Here is a 21,080-nt window from a genome sequence, read left to right as displayed (position 1 = left end):
GCCCCTTAGTGTCCAAAGATCTGCTGGTTAGGTACATTGGCCGTGCAAAATTCTCCCTCAGTGTACCCGAACAGGTGCTGGATTGTGGCGACTAGGGAATTTTCACAGTAACTTCATTGCAGTGTTAATGTAAGCCTTACTTGTGACACTAATAAATAAACTTTAAAGTTCCCCACTAAACTGAAGGAGAATTTAACATGGCCAATCAACCTAACCTGCACATCTTTGGAGTGTGGAAGAAAACTGGAGCACCTGGAGGAAACCCACGCAGACACGGGGAGAACGTGCAGACTCCACACAGACAGTGACCCAAGCCGGGAATCGAACCCGGGTCCCTGAGCACTGTAAGGCAGCAGTGCTAACCACTGTGTCACCAGCCCAATTCACTTCGAATTCCCCGATACAGCCAACCCGTGGTGGAGTCATTAACAGAGGATGAGGCCGTTCAGCCCGTCGTGGTCCATGCCAACCCTTTGAATGAGCTGCCCAAATGGTCCCACTCACCTGCTCTTCCCCCAAACCTGAACCAAATCCCCTTTCTGAACGTCCTCTGGGGCGGAACATTCCAGAACATCGCCTCGCCATGTTGACAGGAGCGCTGGGCGAGATTCTTTGGCCTCCCCCTTCAGCGTTTGTTCTCAATGGTGGGAGGGGGCGTGCTGATTGCTGGCGGTGGGCTCCTCTAGCTCCCCCCATCACCCCGCTGTCAATGGCAGTGCCGATATCCTTCTGGGAAACCCAAGGCAGGGAGCGCGTTGCCGGGGGAACCAGAGGATCCCACCAGTGTGAGCAACCGGAACACTCCGGCCAGTTTCTTTTGAAGTGCGGTCACTGTTGCAATGTAGGAACATCAGACTTAACTCTGTAATCCTGGCAGCCGTGGGAATGGGCGGGGGTGGGCCGGATAATTGGGCGGACAAGCGAAAGATGCATTGGCCTCAGGGGGAGCACAAAGTCCTGCCCAGAGTGGCCAATTTGTGCACAGCAAGCTCCCACACACTCAAAGGTCAGATCTTCTGACTGGGAGATGTTGGGGGAGGGATCAATATCGGCCAGGGAATACCAGCCAGAATTCCATCGGGAATTTCACCATGGGAAGATGTTACAGGTCCAACCAAGAGTGAATGGTTGGGGCCACAGAACCACAGAGTCCCTCCAAGGTTCAAAGAGGCCATTTGGCCCGTTGAGTCTGCACCGACTCTCTGAAAGAGCATCCCATCCAGGTCTTCCCCTCCACCCTAGCTCTCCAACATTCTGCATTACCTATGGCTACTCCCCCTAACCTGCACATCTTTGGACACTAAGGGGCAATTCAGCATGGCCAATCCCCCTAACCTGCACATCTTTGGACATTAAGGGGCAATTTAGCATGGCCAATCCCCCTAACCTGCACATCTTTGGACACTAAGGGACAATTTAGCATGGCCAATACACCTAACCTGCACATCTTTGGACATTAAGGGACAATTCAGCATGGCCAATCCACCTAACCTGCACATCTTTGGACATTAAGGGACAATTTAGCATGGCCAATCCACCTAACCTGCACATCAGGGGCAGCTAAGGTGGCACGGTAGCACAGTGGTTAGCACTGCTGCTTCACAGCTCCAGGGACCTGGGTTCGATTCCCGGCTCGGGTCACTGTCTGTGTGGAGTTTGCACATACTCCTCGTGTCTGCGTGGGTTTTCTCCGGGTGCTCCGGTTTCCTCCCACAGTCCAAAGATGTGCGGGTTAGGTTGATTGGCCATGCTAAAAAATTGCCCCTTAGTATCCTGAGATGAGTAGGTTAGAGGGATTAGCAGGTAAAATATGTAGGGATATGGGGATAGGGCCTGGGTGGGATTGTGGTCGGTGCAGACTCGATGGGCCGAATGGCCTCTTTCTGCACTGTAGGGTTTCTATGATTTCTATGATCTTTGGACACTAAGGGGCAATTTAGCATGGCCAATACACCTAACCTGCACATCTTTGGACACTAAGGGGCAATTCAGCATGGCCAATCCACCCAACCTACACACCTTTGGACACTAAGGGGCAATTTAGCATGGCCAATCCACCTAACCTGCACACCTTTGGACAACAAGGGGCAATTTAGCATGGCCAATCCACCTAACCTGCACACCTTTGGACACTAAGGGGCAATTTAGCATGGCCAATACACCTAACCTGCACATCTTTGGACACTAAGGGGCAATTCAGCATGGCCAATCCACCCAACCTGCACACCTTTGGACACTAAGGGGCAATTTAGCATGGCCAATCCACCTAACCTGCACACCTTTGGACACTAAGGGGCAATTTAGCATGGCCAATCGAGGAGTTCAAACTCATGAGGAGCCCAGAAGGGAAAGAGTAAAACGGGGAAATTGGTAAGCTGCAGCGGGGGGGCGGGGACTAGAGGGACACGGACTTACGGCAATTGGTAAAGGAAGCGATAGAGGCACGAGGAGAAACATTCTCACACAGCGAGGGGTGAGGATCTGGACCGCACTGCCTGAGAGTGAGGTGGAGGCAGATTCAATCGAGAATCTCAAGAGGGGATTGGATCAGTATCTGTAAAGGAAGAATGTGCGGGGGTTACGGGGAGAAGGTGGGGTGGGAGGGAGGGGGCACTCAGTGAGGTTGGAGAAGACAGGGATGGTCCGCGAACTGGAGTTGTGGTCGATGCAATTCTCCTGCGAGGACTGAGAGAGAGATTCCGCGCTGCAAAGCCGAGGTTTCAAATCAGTTGGCTCATCTGTAATTCGCCAAATCTTGATAGCTTTGTGACGCTTGGGACAACGCAGAGAGTTTCGACCCACAGCTGGAAGATCAAGAAAAGAAATCTCAAATCGGGCATTCTCACCGGCTCCAATACCACAAAACATTCCAAAGACAAAGCCAAGATTATAGTCCTCTCCGCCGTCAGGGGAGTCCAGGGAATAAAACAAACACACTGCGCTGTCAGGAGGGGCTAGTTAAAGGGGGGAATTATTGTAACAGTGACCCACCCTCAGGAGACTTTCTCACCCGGTGGTACCCCACGAGTTACCTTTTGCCATCCAAAAAAAAACCATTTGTCACAACTCTGTCTTCTGTGGCTTTTGCTACCAAATAAACCTGTTGGACTTTAACCTGGTGTTGTTAAACTTCTTATTCTGTCCATCAGCCAGTCACCTATTACTCAGCTATTTCATTCAGCTACTTCATCTCTAGCTAATGAGAATATTTCAGACTGGGATTGGTGCTGGAATATGCCTCACTGTCCCAGACGGTGAAATGTCTACTCCATTTCATCTTTCCCAGCAAGCTCGCCTAAAAGGCAGTTTGCCCTGGCAGTGCTAACCACTGTAACCCAGGGGCCCGGGTTCGATTCCCGGGTCACTGTCAGTGTGGAGTCTGCACGTTCTCCCTGTGTCTGCGTGGGTTTCTTCCGGGTGCTCCGGTTTCCTCCCACAGTCCGAAAGACGTGCTGGTTAGGGTACATTGGCCGTGCTAAATTCTCCCTCAGTGTAACCCGAACAGGAGTGTGGCGACTAGGGGATTTTCACAGTAACTTCATTGCAGTGTTAATGTAAGCCGAATTTTGAGACTAAGAAATAAACTTTAAAAAAAAGATCCTGGCTCTGATCTGACTTAATCATGGAATTATTACATAGAAACATAGAAGATAGGAGCAGGAGGAGGCCATTCGGCCCTTCGAGTCTGCTCCCCCATTCATCACCATCATGGCTGATCATCCAACCTAATAGCCTAATCCTGCTTTCTCCCCATAACCTTTGATCCCATTCGCCCCAAGTGCTATACCCAGCCGCCTCTTGAATACATTCAATGTTTTGGCATCAACTACTTCCTGTGGTAATGAACTCCACAGGCTCACCACTCTTTGGGTGAAGAAATGTCTCCTCACCTCCGTCCTAAATGGTCTACCCTGAATCCTCAGACTGTGACCCCTGGTTCTGGACTCCCCCCACCATCGGGAACATCCTCCCTGCATCCACCCTGTCTAGTCCTGTTAGAATTTTATAAGTCTCTATGAGATCCCCTCTCATTTGTCTGAACTCCAGCGAAAACAATCCTAACCTGGTCAATCTCTCCTCGTACATCAGTCCCGCCATCCCCGGAATCAGCCTGGTTTCCTTCCCTGAAGGACATTAGTGAACCAGATGGGTTTTCCCGACAATCGACACACGGAAGAGGAGCAGGAGTCGGCCACCAAGCCCCTCAAGCCTGCCCCGCCATTCAATATAATCGTGGCTAACCTATCAAGGCCCCAACTCCTGTTCTGTGCCGTTTCCCCACAGCCCTCTCGTCTTCGATCTATAAAATCCACTTCAAATACTTCTAATGATCCAGCCTTCACCATCCTTTGGGACGGAGAATTCCAGAGATTCACCACCCTCTGAGAGAAGATATTTCTATGCCCCTCAGTGTTAAATGACCGGCCCTTTATCTTGCAGCTCTGTCCCCTTGTTCGAGACTCGCCCACTCGTGAAAACATCCCACCATCCACCCTCTCAAGCCCCCCTCAAGATCTTGGAATAAGGTCACCCCTCACTCTTCGAAACAATGCTCATCATTAGACTTTTAATTCCAGATTTTTTATTGAATTCAAATTTCACCGCTGGATTTGTGGTGGGATTCGATCCCGGGTCCCCGGAGCAATATCCTGGGTCACTAGGCCAGTGACAATACCATTACGCCACAGCCTCCCCATGTTCGTCCTACCAAAATTAATCACTTCACGTTTCTCCGCATTTAACTTCATTTGCCACCTACCTGCCCACTCCACCAACATGTCTACGTCCTTCTGAAGTTCTGCACTATCTTCTTGACAGTTTACAATGCCTCCAAATATTGTACCATCCACTCTCCTGTCCAACTCGGCCTAGAAGATCTTCAATGACCCTGTACTCTGTTTGAATGGAGTCGTTTTCTTTGTTGATGGACCTGTTGTCCTTTTGACCATCTCCCTCAAGCCTCTGACATCCCCAGTGCCAAAGGCCATCTGGATATTCTCATAAGTGGCACAGTGGTTAACACTGCTGCCTCACAGCGCCAGGGACCCGGGTTCGATTCCCGGCTTGGGTCACTGTCTGTGCGGAGTCTGCACGTTCTCCCCGTGTCTGCGTGGGTTTCCTCCGGGTGCGCCGGTTTCCTCCCACAGTCTGAAAGACGTGCTGGTTAGGGTGCATTGGCTCTGCTAAATTCTCCCTCAGTGTACCCCGAACAGGCGGCGACTAGGGGATTTTCACAGTAACTTCATTGCAATGTTAATGCAACCCTACGTGTGACGGTAGCACAGTGGTTAGCACTGCTGCTTCATAGCGCTAGGGACACGGGTTCGGTTCCCGGCTTGGGTCACTGTCTGTGCGGAGTCTGCACGTTCTCCCCGTGTCTGCGTGGGTTTCCTCCCACACTCTGAAAGACGTGCTGGTTAGGGTGCATTGACCCGAACAGGTGCCGGACTGTGGTGACCAGGGGAATTTCACAGTAACTTCATTGCAGTGTTAATGTAAGCCTTACTTGTGACTAATAAATAAATGTACTTTTACGCAGTGTACCCTAACAGGCACCAGAGTGTGACGACTAGGGGTATTTTGCAATAACTGCATTGCAGTGTTAACGTAAGCCTTACTTGTGACTAATAAATAAAATAAACTTTAAATTAACTTTACTTTTCGCAATGTATCCAGACAGGTGCGGGAGTGTGGCGACTGGGGGATTTTCACAGTAACTTCATTGCAGTGTTAATGTAAACCGACTTGTGACACTAATGAACTTAAACCTGAAGTTACAAACCAGGGGCGACAGTGGTGTAGTGGTAATGTCACCGGACTAGTAACCCAGAGGCCCCCAGGTTAATGTTCTGGGGAACACGAGTTCAAATCCCACCACGGCAGCTGGTAGAATTTAAATACAATTCACAAAAGCTGGAACTGAAAGGGATGGCAACTCTAAAGAAATCGAGGCAACTCGGTGTGGCAAATAACAAACCAAAGGATTTATTGATAGGAAGAACTATATATAACAAAGGGTTTGACATTACAACTACACCGGTCTACGTCTAACTGAAGACCTCCAACTCTGAGAATGCTCACCCTCACTCCAGGTTCGCACACTCACAGTCCATTTGCTCTGGCAGTCACATGCCCATGAAGGGACCCCCGCCCCCGCCTTAAAGGGGCCACACCACCACAGTGACCATGAAACTATTGTCGATTGTTGTAAAACCCCATCCGGTTCGCGAATGTCCCCTCAGGGGAGGAAATCTGCCGTCCTTACCCGGTCTGGCCAACACGTGACTCCAAAACCACAGCAACGTGGTGCACAAGATTGAAAAGGGCGTGGATAGAACGGATAGGGAGCAGCTGTTCCACTCTGCGGCAGGGTCAGTCAGGAGGGGACACAGGTGAGGGGTGGAATGTTTTGGGGGGGGGGGGGGGGGGAGATATGTGAGGATAAGGGTACTCAGAGGGTGGTGAGGGTCTGGAATGCGCTGCCTGGGAGGGTGGCAGAGGCGGGACGCCTCACATCCTTTATCAAGTACCTGGATGAGCACTTGGCACATCAAGGAGCCAAGTGTTGGTCCATGGGATTAGGCAGGAAGCCAGGTGTTTCTTGTGTGTCAGTGCAGACTGGATGGGCCGAAGGGCCTCTTCTGCGCTGTGCGATTCTAAGACTTTTAACTGCCCTCAGAAATGGTCTGGCAAGACACTCAGTTTGAAGGGCAATTAAGGATGGGCAATAGATGAGAAGTGCCAGAGGTGCCGAGTGGATGATCCATCTCAGTCTCCTCCAGTGGTCCCCAGCATCTCAGATGCCAGTCTCCAGCCAATTCGACTCACTCAACGTGATATCGAGGAACGGTTGGAGGCACTGGATACTGCAAAGGCAATGGGCCCTGATAACATTCCGGCAATAGTACTGAAGACTTGTGCTCCAGAATTTGCCACTCCCCTCGCCAAGCTCTTCCAGTACAGTTACAACACTGGCATCTACCCAACAATGTGGAAAATTGCCCAGTGTCCTGTACACAAAAAGCAGGACAAATCCAACCTGGCCAATTACCGCCCAGTCAGTTTACCCTCGATCATCAGTAAAGTGATGGAAGGGGTCATCAACAGTGCTATCAAGCAGCACCTGCTCAGCAATAACCTGCTCAGTGACGCCCAGTTTGGGTTTCGCCAGGGTCACTCAGCTCCTGACCTCATTACAGCCTTGGTTCAAACATGGACAAAAGAGCTGAATTCCAGAGGTGAGAGTGATAGCCCTTGGCATCAAGGCCGCATTAGACCGAGTGTGGCATCAAGGAGCCCTAGTGAAACTGGAATCAATGGGTATCAGGGGGCAAACTCTCCGCTGGTTGGAGTCATACCTGGCACATAGGAAGATGGTTGTGGTTGTGGAGGGTCAGTCATCTCAGCTCCAGGACATCTCTGCAGGAGTCCCTCAGGGTTAGTGTCCTAGGCCCAACCATCTTCAGCTGCTTCATCAATGACCTTCCCTCCATCATAAGGTCCGAAGTGGGGATGTTCGCTGATGATTGCACAATGTTCAGCACCATTCGCGACTCCTCAGATACTGAAGCAGTCCATGTTCAAACGCAACAAGATCTGGACAATATCCAGGCTTGGGCTGACAAGTGGCAAGGAACATTCATGCCACACAAATGCCAGGCAATGACCATCACCAGTAAGAGACACTCTAACCACCACCCCTTGACATTCAATGGTGTAACCATCACTGAATCCCCCACTGTCAACATCCTTGGGGTTCCCATTGACCAGAAACTCAACTGGACTCACCACATAAACACAGTGGCTACAAGAGCAGGTCAGAGGCTGGGAATACTGCAGCGAGTAACTCACCTCCTGACTCCCCAAAGTCTGTCCACCATCTACAAGTCAGGAGTGGGATGGAATACTCCCCACTTGCCTGGATGGGTGCGGCTCCAACAACACTCAAGAAGCTCGACACCATCCAGGACAAAGCAGCCCCGCTTGATTGGCACCACATCTACAAACATTCAATCCCTCCACCACCGACGCTCAGTAGCAGCAGTGTGTACTATCTACAAGATAGGACGTATTTTACGCAGAGGGTGGTGGGGGCCTGGAATGCTGCCGGGCAAGGTGGTGAAGGCGGACACACTGGGAACGTTTAAGACTTATCTAGATAGCCACATGAACGGAGTGGGAATGGAGGGATACAAAAGAATGGTCTAGTTTGGACCAGGGAGCGGCACGGGCTTGGAGGGCCGAAGGGCCTGTTCCTGTGCTGTATTGTTCTTTGTTCTTTGTTCTAAGATGCAGCAACTCACCAAAGATCCTTAGACAGCACCTTCCAAACCCATGACCACTTCCACCTGGGACAAAAGCAGCAGATACATGGGAACACCACCACCTGCAAGTTCCCCTCCAAGCCACTCACCATCCTGACTTGGAAATATATCAGCCGTTCCTTCATAATCGCTGGGTCAAAATCCTGGAATTCCCTCCCTAACGGCATTGTGGGTCAACCCACAGCACATGGACTGCAGCGATCCAAGATGGCAGCTCACCACCACCTTCTCAAGGGGCAACTAGGGATGGGCAATAAATGCTGGACCCAGCCAGCGACACCCATGTCCCTCAAATAAAATAAATACTGACTGAGGGATCCTGTGTATGTTTAGCCCTATTTGCTTCAGTCTATGCAAATACTTCATTTTAAAATATTTCTGCCTATGTTGCGCACTTTGCTAAGCTTAAAACATTGACTACTAAACTTGACTATATTTTAAAATTCAGAAGGCATGCTGGGTTAGCTAAAAACTGACTGCATTCCTGAAGGGTACGCAGCAGGCAAATAACCATGTCTGTGTGGGATTTGCACGTTTCCCCCCATGTCTGCGTGGGTTTCCTCCGGGTGCTCCGGTTTCCTCCCACAGTCCGAAAGACGTGCTGGTTAGGGTGGATTGGCCGTGCTAAATTCTTTCTCAGTGTACCCGAACAGGCGCCGGAGCGTGGCAGCGAGGGGATTTTCACAGTAACTTCATTGCAGTGCTAATTTAAGTCTTACTTGTGACTAATAAATAAACGTTACTTTTACTTTACACATCCAGGGACACTAAAGGACAAACCTGCACATCGTTGGACATGTATTCGGAGAGAGTGAAAAGTATTGTTTCTTGCGTGCTATACAGACAAAGCATACCGTTCATAGAGTACGTTGGGGAGACAGAAAGGAGAGAGTGCAGAATGTAGTGTTACAGTCATAGCTAGGGTGTAGAGAAAGATCAACTTAATGCAAGGCAAGTCCATTCAAAAGTCTGACAGCAGCAGGGAAGAAGCTGTTCTTGAGTCGGTTGGTACGTGACCTCAGACTTTATCTCGTTGGTTTGGTACTCTTGGCCCGTCCCCACAACTTTGTTTCCCCTTCCCGTCCGATCCTCCAGGCCCAGTCCCTCACCTTTTGAGCAACTCCCTCAGCCTCGTAGCCTTCCTGCCCCGGTCCTTCCCGCCCTCCCCATTTCCATTAGCCTAATCCAACCACCCACTGTCCTACTCTCCTAGCCTGTTAGTCTCTCGCACACACCGCCCCGCCCTCCCCTGAGTCAGTTACCCCCCCCCCCCCTCCCCCAAGTCTCTAAACTCTGCTGCCCCTCCAGCACCCAGAAGGGTTCAGACCACATCCCCCCGTTTAACTGTCATCTTCTCTCGGCGTAGTGGCCAACAACAACTTGCATTTGCACAGCGCCTTCAACCCGGCGAATTGGCCCCTCAGGCACCTCACAAGATCGGACGGGGAAGGGTCATCAACAAAATTTGACCGAGTTGTACAATGAGGAATTCGGACTGGCAAACCGAGCCTTGGTCAAAGGTCAGAGAATCCCTGCACTGCTGGAGGAGGCCATTCGGCCCATCGAGGCTGGGTGAGTTTTGAGAAGCGATTTCAGAAAGGGAGAGAGGCAAAGAGATTGGGGGAGGGAATTTCCAGCGTTTAGAACCCAGGAGGCTGAAGACACCGTGGTTGAGGGAGCGGGGGCTGGAGGAGGCTAGGAGGGGGCGAATTAAACACAAGAATGAAAGAGCTCTGATGAGGAGTAATTGGGACTCGAGACGTTGCCTCTATTCTCTCTCCAGATACTCTCAGACCTGCTGAGATTTTCCAGCATTTTCTGTTTTTCAATCACTACAGAGGTCGTGAATGTAGCCCAATCCGTCACGCAAACCAGCCTCCCATCCATTGACTCTGTCTACACTTCCCGCTGCCTCGGAAAAGCAGCCGGCATAATCAATGTCCCACGCACCCCGGACATTCTCTCTTCAACCTTCATCCATCGGGAAAAAGATACAAAAGTCTGAGGTCACGTACCAACTGACTCAAGAACAGCTTCTTCCCTGCTGCTGTCAGACTTTTGAATGGACCTACCTCGCATTAAGTTGATCTTTCTCTACACCCTAGCTATGACTACATTCTGCACTCTCTCCTTTCCATCTCCGAAAGCTAGTGACATTTGCTACCAAATAAACCTGTTGGACTTTAACCTGGTGTTGTTAAACTTCTTACGGAGGAAACCACGCAGACACGGGGAGAACGTGCAAACTCCACACATACGGTGACCCAAGCCGGGAATTGAACCCGGGTCCCTGGCACTGTGAGGCACCAGTGATAACCACTGTGCCACCGTGCCGCCCCATACTTGGACTATGAGAGGAAAAAAGTAAAAGCAAAGTTTATTTATTAATGACAAGTAAGGCTTACATTAACACTGCAATGAAGTTACTGTGAAAATCCCCTAGTCGCCACACTCCGGCGCCTGTTCGGGTACACTGAGGGAGAATTTAGCACCTAACCGGCACATCTTTCGGACTGTGGGGGGAAACCGGAGCACCCGGAGGAAACCCACGCAGACACGGGGAGAATGTGCAGACTCTGCACAGACAGTGACCCGAGTCGGTAATCGAACCCGCGTCCCTGGCGCTGTGAGGCAGCAGTACCACCGTGCCGCCCCATTATTGTTTCAGATTCCAGTGTCCGCGGCAATCCGCTTTTATGAACAGTGTTCAATTTGTGGCCCATTTTCCCCCATTGCTATTGAGCGCCATTCCAATTAGTCGACTCACAACTCTGCCTAAACTGCATCTGAGACACAAAACAGAACGTTTGCTGCCAACCCTGGCAAACAGCGCCCCCTACTGCAAATCAGCTCAGCTGGAATTTCTGTCGGCAGACTGGCTGGGGGCCCCCATCCCTTTCAGTGCCACACATCCCTTTAAAGAACCTGTTTCTGGGAACTAACTAACAAAGGTATTCAAGCATTAAAAAAGAAATGAAAGATAAACCTGTTAAATTGAATGCATTATAATGGGGGTGGAAAAAACCCTATTCTCAGTTAATACTGTGACTGGAAAGGAGTAATTAAAGATAGACACACCTCCCCCTCCCTGCTGAATGGATTAACTCCATCGTCCAGTTTTGAGACTGCCCGCTGGACTTCACCATTCCATTTTAAAGGGGGGGAGAAAGGCTAAGTATATGATTAAACAATGACATTTTCAACTTGTGAAATGACCCAGAAAGTCCAATTGAACCATCAAAAGCAGCGAACTGGTGTCGGAATTGTGGATTTTCTGCTGTAAATGAGAAGATAAGTCAACAGGCGGGGATGACTGGTAGAGTCCATTCCGAGCTGAGGGGGGAGTAGATTGGTGGTTAGTCTCAATAAAGTCTCTTCCAGTGTGTAAAACCCCGCCTGTTCTCTTTAGAATGGTTGCTGGTGATAGAAAATATGTTCAGGGGGTTGTTAGGCTGGGGTTTTCGGGTGTTGAAAGAGCGTGGGGGAGAAAGATAATAGTCCCTTCCACCCCCTCGGGGAATGGGAGAGCTGGGTTGCCCCGGGAGACGGGGCCTAGTCGCCGGGCCTGAGCGGCGAGGAGAGGGATGGAGGCGGCGAGGCGGCGCTGGGAGGTGTCCAGCAGCGAGGAGGAGGGAGAAGGAGAGGCCGAGCTCCCCGACACCCCGGCCCGGGGGAGCGGCGAGGCGGCGGGTGAGGAGCCCCTGAGTGCGGGTTAGGGGGGGCATTGGTCATGCTCAATGTGTGGAGAGGCCATTCAGCCCCTCAACATCCTGGTGGTATTATCACTGGACTATTAACCCAGAAACCCAGCTCATATTCCCGGGGGGACCCGGGTTGCAATCCCGCCACGGCAGCTTGAATTCAAATTTTTTAAAAATTGAATTAATTCAAAAATTAAGAATCTATTGATTCTTAATATCTGGAATTAAGAATCTACTGCTTGACCATGAAACCATTGTGGTCGGTGCAGACTCGATGGGCCGAATGACCTCCTCCTGCACTGGTATGAGTCTATTGCTTGACCGTGAAACCGTTGTGGGATTGTGGTCGGTGCAGACTCGATGGGCTGAATGGCCTCTTTCTGCACTGGTATGAGTCTACTGTTTGACCATAGAAACCCTACAGTGCAGAGAGGGGCCATTCGGCCCATCGGGTCTGCATCGACAACAATCCCACCCGAGGCCTATCCCCGTATCCCTACATGTTTACCTGCTAATCCCTCTAACCCTCATATTTACCCACTAATCTCTCTAATCTACGCATCCCGGGACACTAAGGGACAATTTAGCTTGGCCAATCAACCTAACCCACATATCTTTGGACTGTGGGAGGAAACCGGAGCACCCGGAGGAAACCCATGCAGACACGGGGAGAATGTGCAAACTCCGCACAGTGACCCGAGCCGGGAATCGAACCCAGGTCCCTGGAGCTGTGAAGCAGCAGTGCTAACCACTGTGCTACCGTGCCGCCCTATGAAACCATTGTGGTCGGTGCAGACTCGATGGACCGAATGGCCTCCTCCTGCACTGGTATGATTCTATGAATCTACTGCTGACCATGAATCCATTGTCGGAAAAACCCATCTGGTTCACTAATGTCCCTTTAGGGAAGGAAATCTGCCGTCCTTACACGGTCTGGCCTACACGTGACTCCAAATTCACAGCATTGTGGGGTTGACTCTCAATTGTCCTCCAAGGGCAACTACACGAATGAATAAAATGATGGTTGGCATATATAGACCGTATAGAGATTTATAAAATAATGAGGGGCACAGACAAGGTAGATAGTCAATATCTTTTCCCAAAGGTAGGGGAGTCTAAAACTAGAGGGCATAGGTTTTAAGGGGAGAGATACAAAAGTGTCCAGAGGGGCAATTTTTTCACACAGAGGGTGGTGAGTGTCTAAGATGCCAGAGGTAGTAGTAGAGGCGGGTACAATTTTATCTTTTATAAAGCATTGACAGTTACATGGGTACGATGGGTATAGAGGGATCTGGGCCAAATGCGGGCAATTGGGATTAGTTTAGGGTTTTTAAAAAAAAAATAAGGGTGGCATGGACAAGTTGGGCCGAACGGCCTGTTTCCATGCTGTAAACCTCTGACTCTATGGCACTGCTGCCTCACAGAGCAAGGTACTCGGGTTCGATTCCCGGCTTGGGTCACTCACTGTCCCAATGGAGTTTGCACATTCTCCCCGTCTCTGCGTGGGTTTCCTCCGGATTCCTGCCACAGTCAGAAAGACGTGTGGTATAGATGGATTAGCCATGCTAAAATTGACTCTTATGTCAGGGGGATTAGCTAGGGTAAATATGTGGGGTTACAGGGATAGGGACTGGGTGGGATTGTGGTCAGTGCAGATGCAATAAAAAATATCTGGAATTAAATATCTGGAATTGAGAATCTACTGATGACCATGAAACCATTGTCGGAAAAACCCATCTGGTTCACTAATGTCCTTTAGGGAAGGAAATCTGCTGTCCTTACCCGGTCTGGCCTACACGTGACTCCAAATTCACAACAATGTGGTTGACTCTCAATTGCCCTCCAAGGGCAACTAAGGACGAATGTCCCACGAATGAATAAAATGGTGGCACAGTGGTTAGCACTGCTGTCTCGCAGCGCCAGGGACCCGGGTTCGATTCCCGGCTTGGGTCACTGTCCGTGTGGAGTTTGCATGTTTCCCCCATGTCTGCGTGGGTTTCCTCCGGCTGCTCCGGTTTCCTCCCACAGTCCGAAGATGTGTGGGATAGGTGGATTAGCTATGCTAAAATTGACCCTAGTGTCAGGGGGATTAGCTAGGATAAATATGTGGGGTTACAGGGATAGGGCCTGGGTGAGATTGTGGTCAGTGCAGACTCGATGGGCCGAATGGCCTCCTTCTGCACAGGTATGAGTCTACTGATGACCATGAAACTATTGTCGGAAAATCTGGTTCACTAATGTCCCTTTAGGGAAGGAAATCTGCCGTCCTTACCCGGTCTGGCCTGCATGTGACTCCAGAACCACATCACGGGCTGACTCTCAACTGCCCTCTTCGTATGGAAAGATATAAACCAAAAGTAGTGTGTCAGGGAAAGCCAGGGAAGAGGTTGCAAGGTTGGATTAGCAAACTCAAACAGACTGTAAAAACAAACACAGGCCCGGCTCCACTTGGCTCCCAATCTTGTGGTGGGCATGTTGGCATGATGATAATATCACTAGGCTAGTAATCTAAGGGGAGGTTATGGCCTCGTGGTATTATTGTGAAACTATTAATCCAGAAACTCAGCTAGTGTTCTGGGGGACCTGGGTTCGAATCCCGCTGCAGCAGATGGTGGAATTTGAATTCAATAAAAAATATCTGGAATTAAGAACCTACTCATGACCATGAAACCATTGTCGGAAAAACCCATCTCGTTCCCTTTAGGGAAGGAAATCTGCCGTCCTTACCCGGTCTGGCCTACATGTGACTCCAAATTCACAGCAATGTGGTTGATTCTCAACTGCCCTCCAAGGACAACTAGGGATGGGCAATAAATGCTGGCCCAGCCGGCGACACCCATGTCTCACGAATGAATAAGAGAAAAGGTGCTCTGTCAAGAGAGGCAGTGCAGACTCAATGGCGTCTTCTGCACTGTAGGGATTTTGAGAGGGATAGCACCCCTCACCCCCTATTGGGGGACGTAGAAATGTCATAGAAATCCTCCAGTGCAGAAGGAGGCCATACGGCCCATCGAGTCTGCACCGACAACAATTGGTTTGTTCTCACTGGAACGACAGAGGTTGAGGGGAGACCTGATAGAAGTCTACAAGATTATGAGAGGCATGGACAGAGTGGATAGTCAGAAGCTTTTTCCCAGGGTGGAAGAGTCAATTACTAGGGGGCATACTATGGATGATATTGGAATAGTGTAGGTTAGATGGGCTTTAGATTGGTTTCACTGGTCGGCGCAACATCGAGGGCCGAAGGGTCTGTACTGCGCTGTTATGTTCTGTAGGTTTAAGGTGCGAGGGGCAAGGTTTAAAGGAGATCTATGAGGCAGATTTTTTACACAGAGGATGGTGGGTGCCTGGAACTCGCTGCCGGGGGAGGTAGTGGAAGCAGATACGATAGTGACTTTTAAGGGGGCATCTTGACAAATGCATGAATGGGATGGGAATGAAGGGATATGGTTCCCGGAAGGGTAGGGGGTTTTAGTTCAGTCGGGCAGCGTGGTCGGTGCAGGTTTGGAGGGCCGAAGGGCCTGTTCCTGTGCTGTAATTTTCTTTGTTCTAATCCTACCCCAGGCCCTAACCCCATTTACCCAATGATCCTTCTAACCTACACATTCCGGGACACCAAGAGGCAATTTAGCATGGCCAATCAACCTAACCAGCGTGTCTTTCGGACTGTGGGAGGAAACCCACACAGACACAGGGAGAACGTGCAGACTCCACACAGACAGTGACCCGAGCTGGGAATTGAACCCGGGTCCCTGGCGCTGTGAGGCAGCAGTGCTAACCCACTGTGCCACCATGCTGTGGATGGTCAATAAGGATGGGCTAAACGGGCCCCCCCCTCCACCCCCAGGGACAGTTACTGGGGAGAGACCAAACCCTTCTCCCTGCCAGTGTTTTGGGGAACGGTTAATGTCGACGGAACAAACTCCTCAGTCCTAGGATGGTTAAAGAGTTGGACTAAAACTGTCAGCCAGTGGGGGTTGAGGGGAAGTTAATGGACCAGAAATTTCCTGTTGTGTGTCAGGTATAAACCCCTCACTCCCTCCCTTGTAGGGCGGCACAGTGGTTAGCACTGCTGTCTCGCAGCGATTCCCGGCTTGGGGTCACTGTCTGTGCAGAGTCTGTACGTTCTCCCCGTGTCTGCGTGGGTTTCCTCCGGGTGCTCCGGTTTCCTCCCACAGTCCGAAAGACGTGCCGGTTAGGGTGCATTGACCCGAACAGGTGTCAGAGTGTGGCGACTCGGGAAATTTCAAAGTAACTTGATTGCAGTATTAATGTAAGCCTTACTTGTGACTAATAAATTAACTTTAAATTTACTTCTGAGGGTTCTCCTGGAACTGCCAGCACTTTCTGGAGGGGTGATTCTTGTCAATCTGCTGAACCTCTCTCGATTTCTTTCTATTTCCAGGGTCTGGTAAGATGAGCAAGTTCGACTGCCCGTCGGAATTTATCCCGTGCCCCCGTGCACTACTGTGCGATCTCACTCTGGAGAAGGCGAACGATCCTTCCAACGAGCTCTGGCTCATCAAAACCCCCATGGACTTCGATCCTCATGGGTGAGTGTCCCGGGAGATTGAGGAAGTGCGCGGAAACTCAGCAATGAATCTGTAGTTCTGTCGGTAATTCCTATTGCAAAGCTCATGGGGAAATGATTGATCTCTGGGTGTCAGTCAGTGGGCAGTACTTTCCCTTCTGACTCAAGAAAGTACTGGGTCCGGTGTCTTTCCGAGGTAGTTGCCTTTCACTCACCAAGACTCCTCAGAAAGCCCCTTCCAAACCCACAAGCATCTAGAAAGGACAAGGGCAGTAGATGGAAACAAATTACTGCAGACGCTGGACTCTGAAACAAAAGCAGAAAATGTGGAAAATCGCAGCACGTTTGATAGCATCTGTGGAGAGAGAATAGAGCCAACGTTTCAAGACTTGGGGGATGACCCTGCATCAGAGCTGAAGACAAAGAAGATAGGACGAGATTTACACTTTTGGGGGGGGTGGGAGTTATAATTGACAAAGCTATCATAGACAAAGATAATGTCAATGGTGGTGCTCAAGGCTGAGAATGGTGCTAATAGCGGCCCATGGAGAGATTGGAATGTGTAAATGACAGAACAAAGTTAAACAGAGTATCAAAGAACAACCTGAGATGTGTAACAGATGGCCCTAGTGGAAAGCAAGTTTTTGTTTGTTAGAAAGGGCTGTAGATACCTGGGACCACTCAGGTCTGGAGGTTCCCCTCCAATTCACTCACCATCCCGACTTGGAAATATATCGGCCGTTCCTTCACTGTCGCTGGATTAAAATCCTGGAACTCCCTCCCCAGACAGTACTGTGGGTGTACCTAAATCTCAGGGACTGCAGCGGGTTCAAGAAGGGGCAATTAGAGATAACGTTTATTTATTCGTGTCACAAGTAAGGCTTACATTAACGCTGTAATGAAGTTACTGTGAAATTCCCCCAGTTCACCACACTCCGGCGACTGTTCGGGTCAATGCACCCTAACCAGCCCGTCTTTCAGACTGTGGGAGGAAACCCCCGCAAACACGGGGAGAATGTGCAAACTTCACACACACACACACACACAGTGACCCAAGCCGGGAATCGAACCCGGGTCCCTGGCACTGTGAGGCAGCAGTGCTAACCACTGTGCCACCGTGCCTCCCCATGGACAATGAGTCCTGGGCCTAGCCAGCGACACCCACACCCCGTGAATGAAATTTTAAAAAATAACTGTTAAACCAAAATCCCCATCTCAGGTAAAGGTAAAAGGACCTGTGACACAATCACAAAGAGCAGCGAGCTCTCCCCAGTGACCTGGTCAGTATTTATCCCTCAATCAACATCATTTTTAAAAATTTGTCTGGTTTTTAACAAGTTATTTGTGGGATCTTGCTGTGTACAAATTGGCTGCCACATTTCGTACATTACAACAGCGGCTGCGCTTCAGTAGTACTTTGTTGACTGACTAAGGCATACAGTATGCTTGCCTTCATTGCCACTCACCTGATGAAGGAGCAGTGCTCCGAAAGCTAATGGCATTTGCTACCAAATAAACCTTCTTGGGACTTTAACCTGGTGTTGTTAAAACTCTTACTACTACATCGGCCAGGGCATTGAGTTTAAAAATTGGCAAGTCATGTTGCAGCTTTATAGAACCTTAGTTCGGCCGCACTTGGAATATAGTGTTCAATTCTGGTCGCCGCACTACCAGAAAGTGAAGGCTTTGGAGAGGCCACAGAAAAGATTTACCAGGATGTTGCCTGGCATGGAGGGCATTAGCTATGAGGAGAGGTTGGAGAAACTTGGTTTGTTCTCACTGGAACGACGGAGGTTGAGGGGCAACCTGATAGAAGTCTACAAGATTATGAGGGGCACGGACAGAGTGGATAGTCAGAAGCTTTTTCCCAGGGTGGAAGTGTCAATTACTAGGGGGGCACAGGTTTAAGGTGCGAGGGGCAAGGTTTAAAGGAGATGTACGAGGCAAGTTTTTTACACAAGAGGGTGGTGGGTGCCTCGAAATCGCTGCCGGGGGAAGTAGTGGAAGCGGATACGATAGTGACTTTAAGGGGCGTCTGGACAAATACATGAATAGGATGGGAATAGAGGGATATGGTGCCCCGGAAGGGTAGGCGGTTTTAGCTCAGTCGGGCAGCATGGTCGGTGCAGGTTTGGAGGGCCGAAGGGCCTGTTCCTGTGTTGTAATTTTCTTTGTTGTAATGCATTTTGGAATGTCCTGATCCATTTGAAAGGCACTAAGTGCTCTTTGGGGTTACCTGATGCCTGCAAGCAGAGAGAGAGACTTCTATTTACATTTGGGTCTCATTGTTCAGTATGTTTTTATTAATTCTCTATTTCAGTTTCTCTGGAAGGAAGATCCCACTGGTCGGCTTTCAGACACTCAAGTCAAAGACGTACAGGGACAAACTTTACAATGTCTTTGGCACGTCCAGCGGAGCGGGAGGGGTCAACCTGGTCTTCCCCTTGGAGACAGCGGGCCAGACGGAGAGCTGCCCACCCTTTGCCGGATGCATCACCATCGGCGAGAGCTGGGAGGATACAGGCAGCAGCCAGGAGCCGCGCTCCATCCCCGTCAGTCCGGCACCCAGCATCCCACCGGGCTTGAAGCTGCGGTTCCAGCCTTTCGGCGCAGACACGCCCTGGCGGCGCCCGAGGAAACGCCGTGGGAAAGCGCTGGACCCCGGTGGCGCCGGGGAGGCCGTGGCCAAGAGGAGGAAGGGGGCGAACAAGGTGGCGATCAGCGGGCAGGAGCCTAACCACGAAGCCACAGGTGACTCTCGGAGAAAGAAGAGGAGGCACGGTGAGCAGGAGCAAACAGAACGCTCCGATACAGAATCACAGGAGCTCAGGGGCAGAAAGCGGAAGAAAAGGAGCAAAGAGAAAGACGCAGAGATTCCACTGACTGTGCCTTGTGAAGTGGACTTGGGTCACAAAAAGAAAAAGAAAAAGGATAAACATTAATGGTTGAGATGTTACCTGCTGAAAAATATTACAGCAGCATATAGTTACAGTGACCATCAGGCCTGAGATACATGGGGCTGTGCCGGTAGAAGCTTCACTGCTGTATACTTTAGAGTTTTTTCCCCCTCATTCAACACCTCCAGGTTTTTTGTCAGAATGTATATTTTCTCATTCCCAATACTTGCACAACTTCACGTCCAGGCGAATCCTCCAGTCATGGGTGCAGCAGCTCCACCCAGCTCTGTGTTCCTCGAATACCTACGTTCCTCCTTCGATTTCTGCTGCACCTGTCCAGAATGTGATCCTTTTGTACACCTGAAGACCTTCACGTTTATCATGTATTTTTTCAAAAAGAATAAAACTTGCAGTGTGTTATATATTTAAAAGGGTTGCAGGTTGCCTTAAGAGCTGATCACATGGTTTGGTGGTGTTGTCATAAGCTGCTGTTTTATTTTGTGTGTACTCTGTGCAGTGCAGAGAACATCTTAATAAACCTTAGTTTAAATCTAATCACAGCTTGTTTGTCTAAAACCCATAACTTCCAACATAGCTAAGATATTTCCACGTAACACTCTCACCGTGCGTTGCTGTGCTGTGGATGGCAAATCCATGATGTGGAGATGCCGGCGTTGGACTGGGACAAACACAGTAAGAGTTTTAACAACACCAGGTCAAAAGTCCAACAGGTTTATTTGGTAGCAAATGCCATTAGTTTTCGGAGCCCTGCTCCTTCGTCAGATGGAGTGGATATCCGCTCCATATCCATATGCAGATATCCACTCCATCTGACAAAGCAGCAGCGCTCCGAAAGCTAATGGCATTTGCATCCAAATAAACCTGTTGGACTTTAACCTGGTGTTGTTAAGACTCTTACTGTGATGGGAAATCCAGGCAGTCACCCCTGAGCAGCCGGACTCTCTCTCTCTCTGATTCCACCAAGTCTGCCTTCAGTATCTCGGCCATTTCCTTGAGCCATATGACCAAGGTGGGGTAAGGGCGTCAAGTTACAGATCAGTCGAGACCTAACCGAAGCAGTTCAGAGCACGGTGGCACAGTGGGTTAGCACTGCTGGCTTGCAGTGCCAGGGATCCGGGTTCGATTCCCAGCTTGGGTCACTGTCGGTGTGTGGAGTCTGCTCGTTCTCCCCCGTGTCTGCGTGGGTTTCCTCCCACAGTCTGAAAAACGTGCTGGTTAGGGTGCACTGACCCGAACAGGCGCCGCAGTGTGATCACGAGGGGCTATTCACAGTAACTTCATTGCAGTGTTAATGTAAGCCTTACTTGTGACACTGATAAATAAACTTTACTTTAGAAAACAGATTCCTGGGATGAAAGGGGCTTTGTCTTGTGAGGAAGACAACAGAGGTTGAGGGGAGACCTGATAGAAGTCTACAAGATTATGAGAGGCATGGACAGAATGGATAGTCAGAAGCTTTTTCCCAGGGTGTAAGAGTCAATTACTAGGGGGCACAGGTTTAAGGTGCGAGGGGCAAGGTTTAAAGGAGATGTACGAGGCAAGTTTTTTTACACAGAGAGTGGTGGGTGCTTGGAACTCGTTGCTGGGGGAGGCAGTGGAAGCGGAT

At 50.1% G+C, this 21,080-nt stretch overlaps 1 protein-coding gene across 1 annotated transcript; it reads left to right on the top strand.

The window, feature by feature from the left end:
- The first annotated feature begins 11,603 nt into the window (after positions 1-11,603).
- polr1g (RNA polymerase I subunit G) lies at positions 11,604-20,006 on the top strand. The gene is made up of 3 exons (XM_078241059.1): positions 11,604-12,014; positions 16,431-16,578; positions 18,877-20,006. The coding sequence occupies exons 1-3, from the start codon at positions 11,909-11,911 to the stop codon at positions 19,496-19,498; spliced, it is 876 nt and encodes a 291-aa protein (XP_078097185.1). The 5' UTR covers positions 11,604-11,908; the 3' UTR covers positions 19,499-20,006.
- The last annotated feature ends 1,074 nt before the right edge of the window (positions 20,007-21,080 follow it).

Source organism: Mustelus asterias, chromosome 24 (genome assembly GCF_964213995.1).
Source record: "Mustelus asterias chromosome 24, sMusAst1.hap1.1, whole genome shotgun sequence".
Lineage (NCBI taxonomy): Eukaryota > Metazoa > Chordata > Chondrichthyes > Carcharhiniformes > Triakidae > Mustelus > Mustelus asterias.
The sequence above is the reverse complement of the archived record's forward strand: the minus strand, read 5'-3'. Positions and strand labels throughout refer to the sequence as shown.

Coding starts and splice junctions, on each gene's coding strand:
- polr1g (XM_078241059.1), top strand. CDS start 11,909: ATGGAGGCGGCGAGGCGGCGCTGGGAGGTGTCCAGCAGCGAGGAGGAG. Junction 12,015..16,430: donor GGGGAGCGGCGAGGCGGCGG/GTGAGGAGCCCC, acceptor TTCTATTTCCAG/GGTCTGGTAAGATGAGCAAG. Junction 16,579..18,876: donor ATGGACTTCGATCCTCATGG/GTGAGTGTCCCG, acceptor TCTCTATTTCAG/TTTCTCTGGAAGGAAGATCC.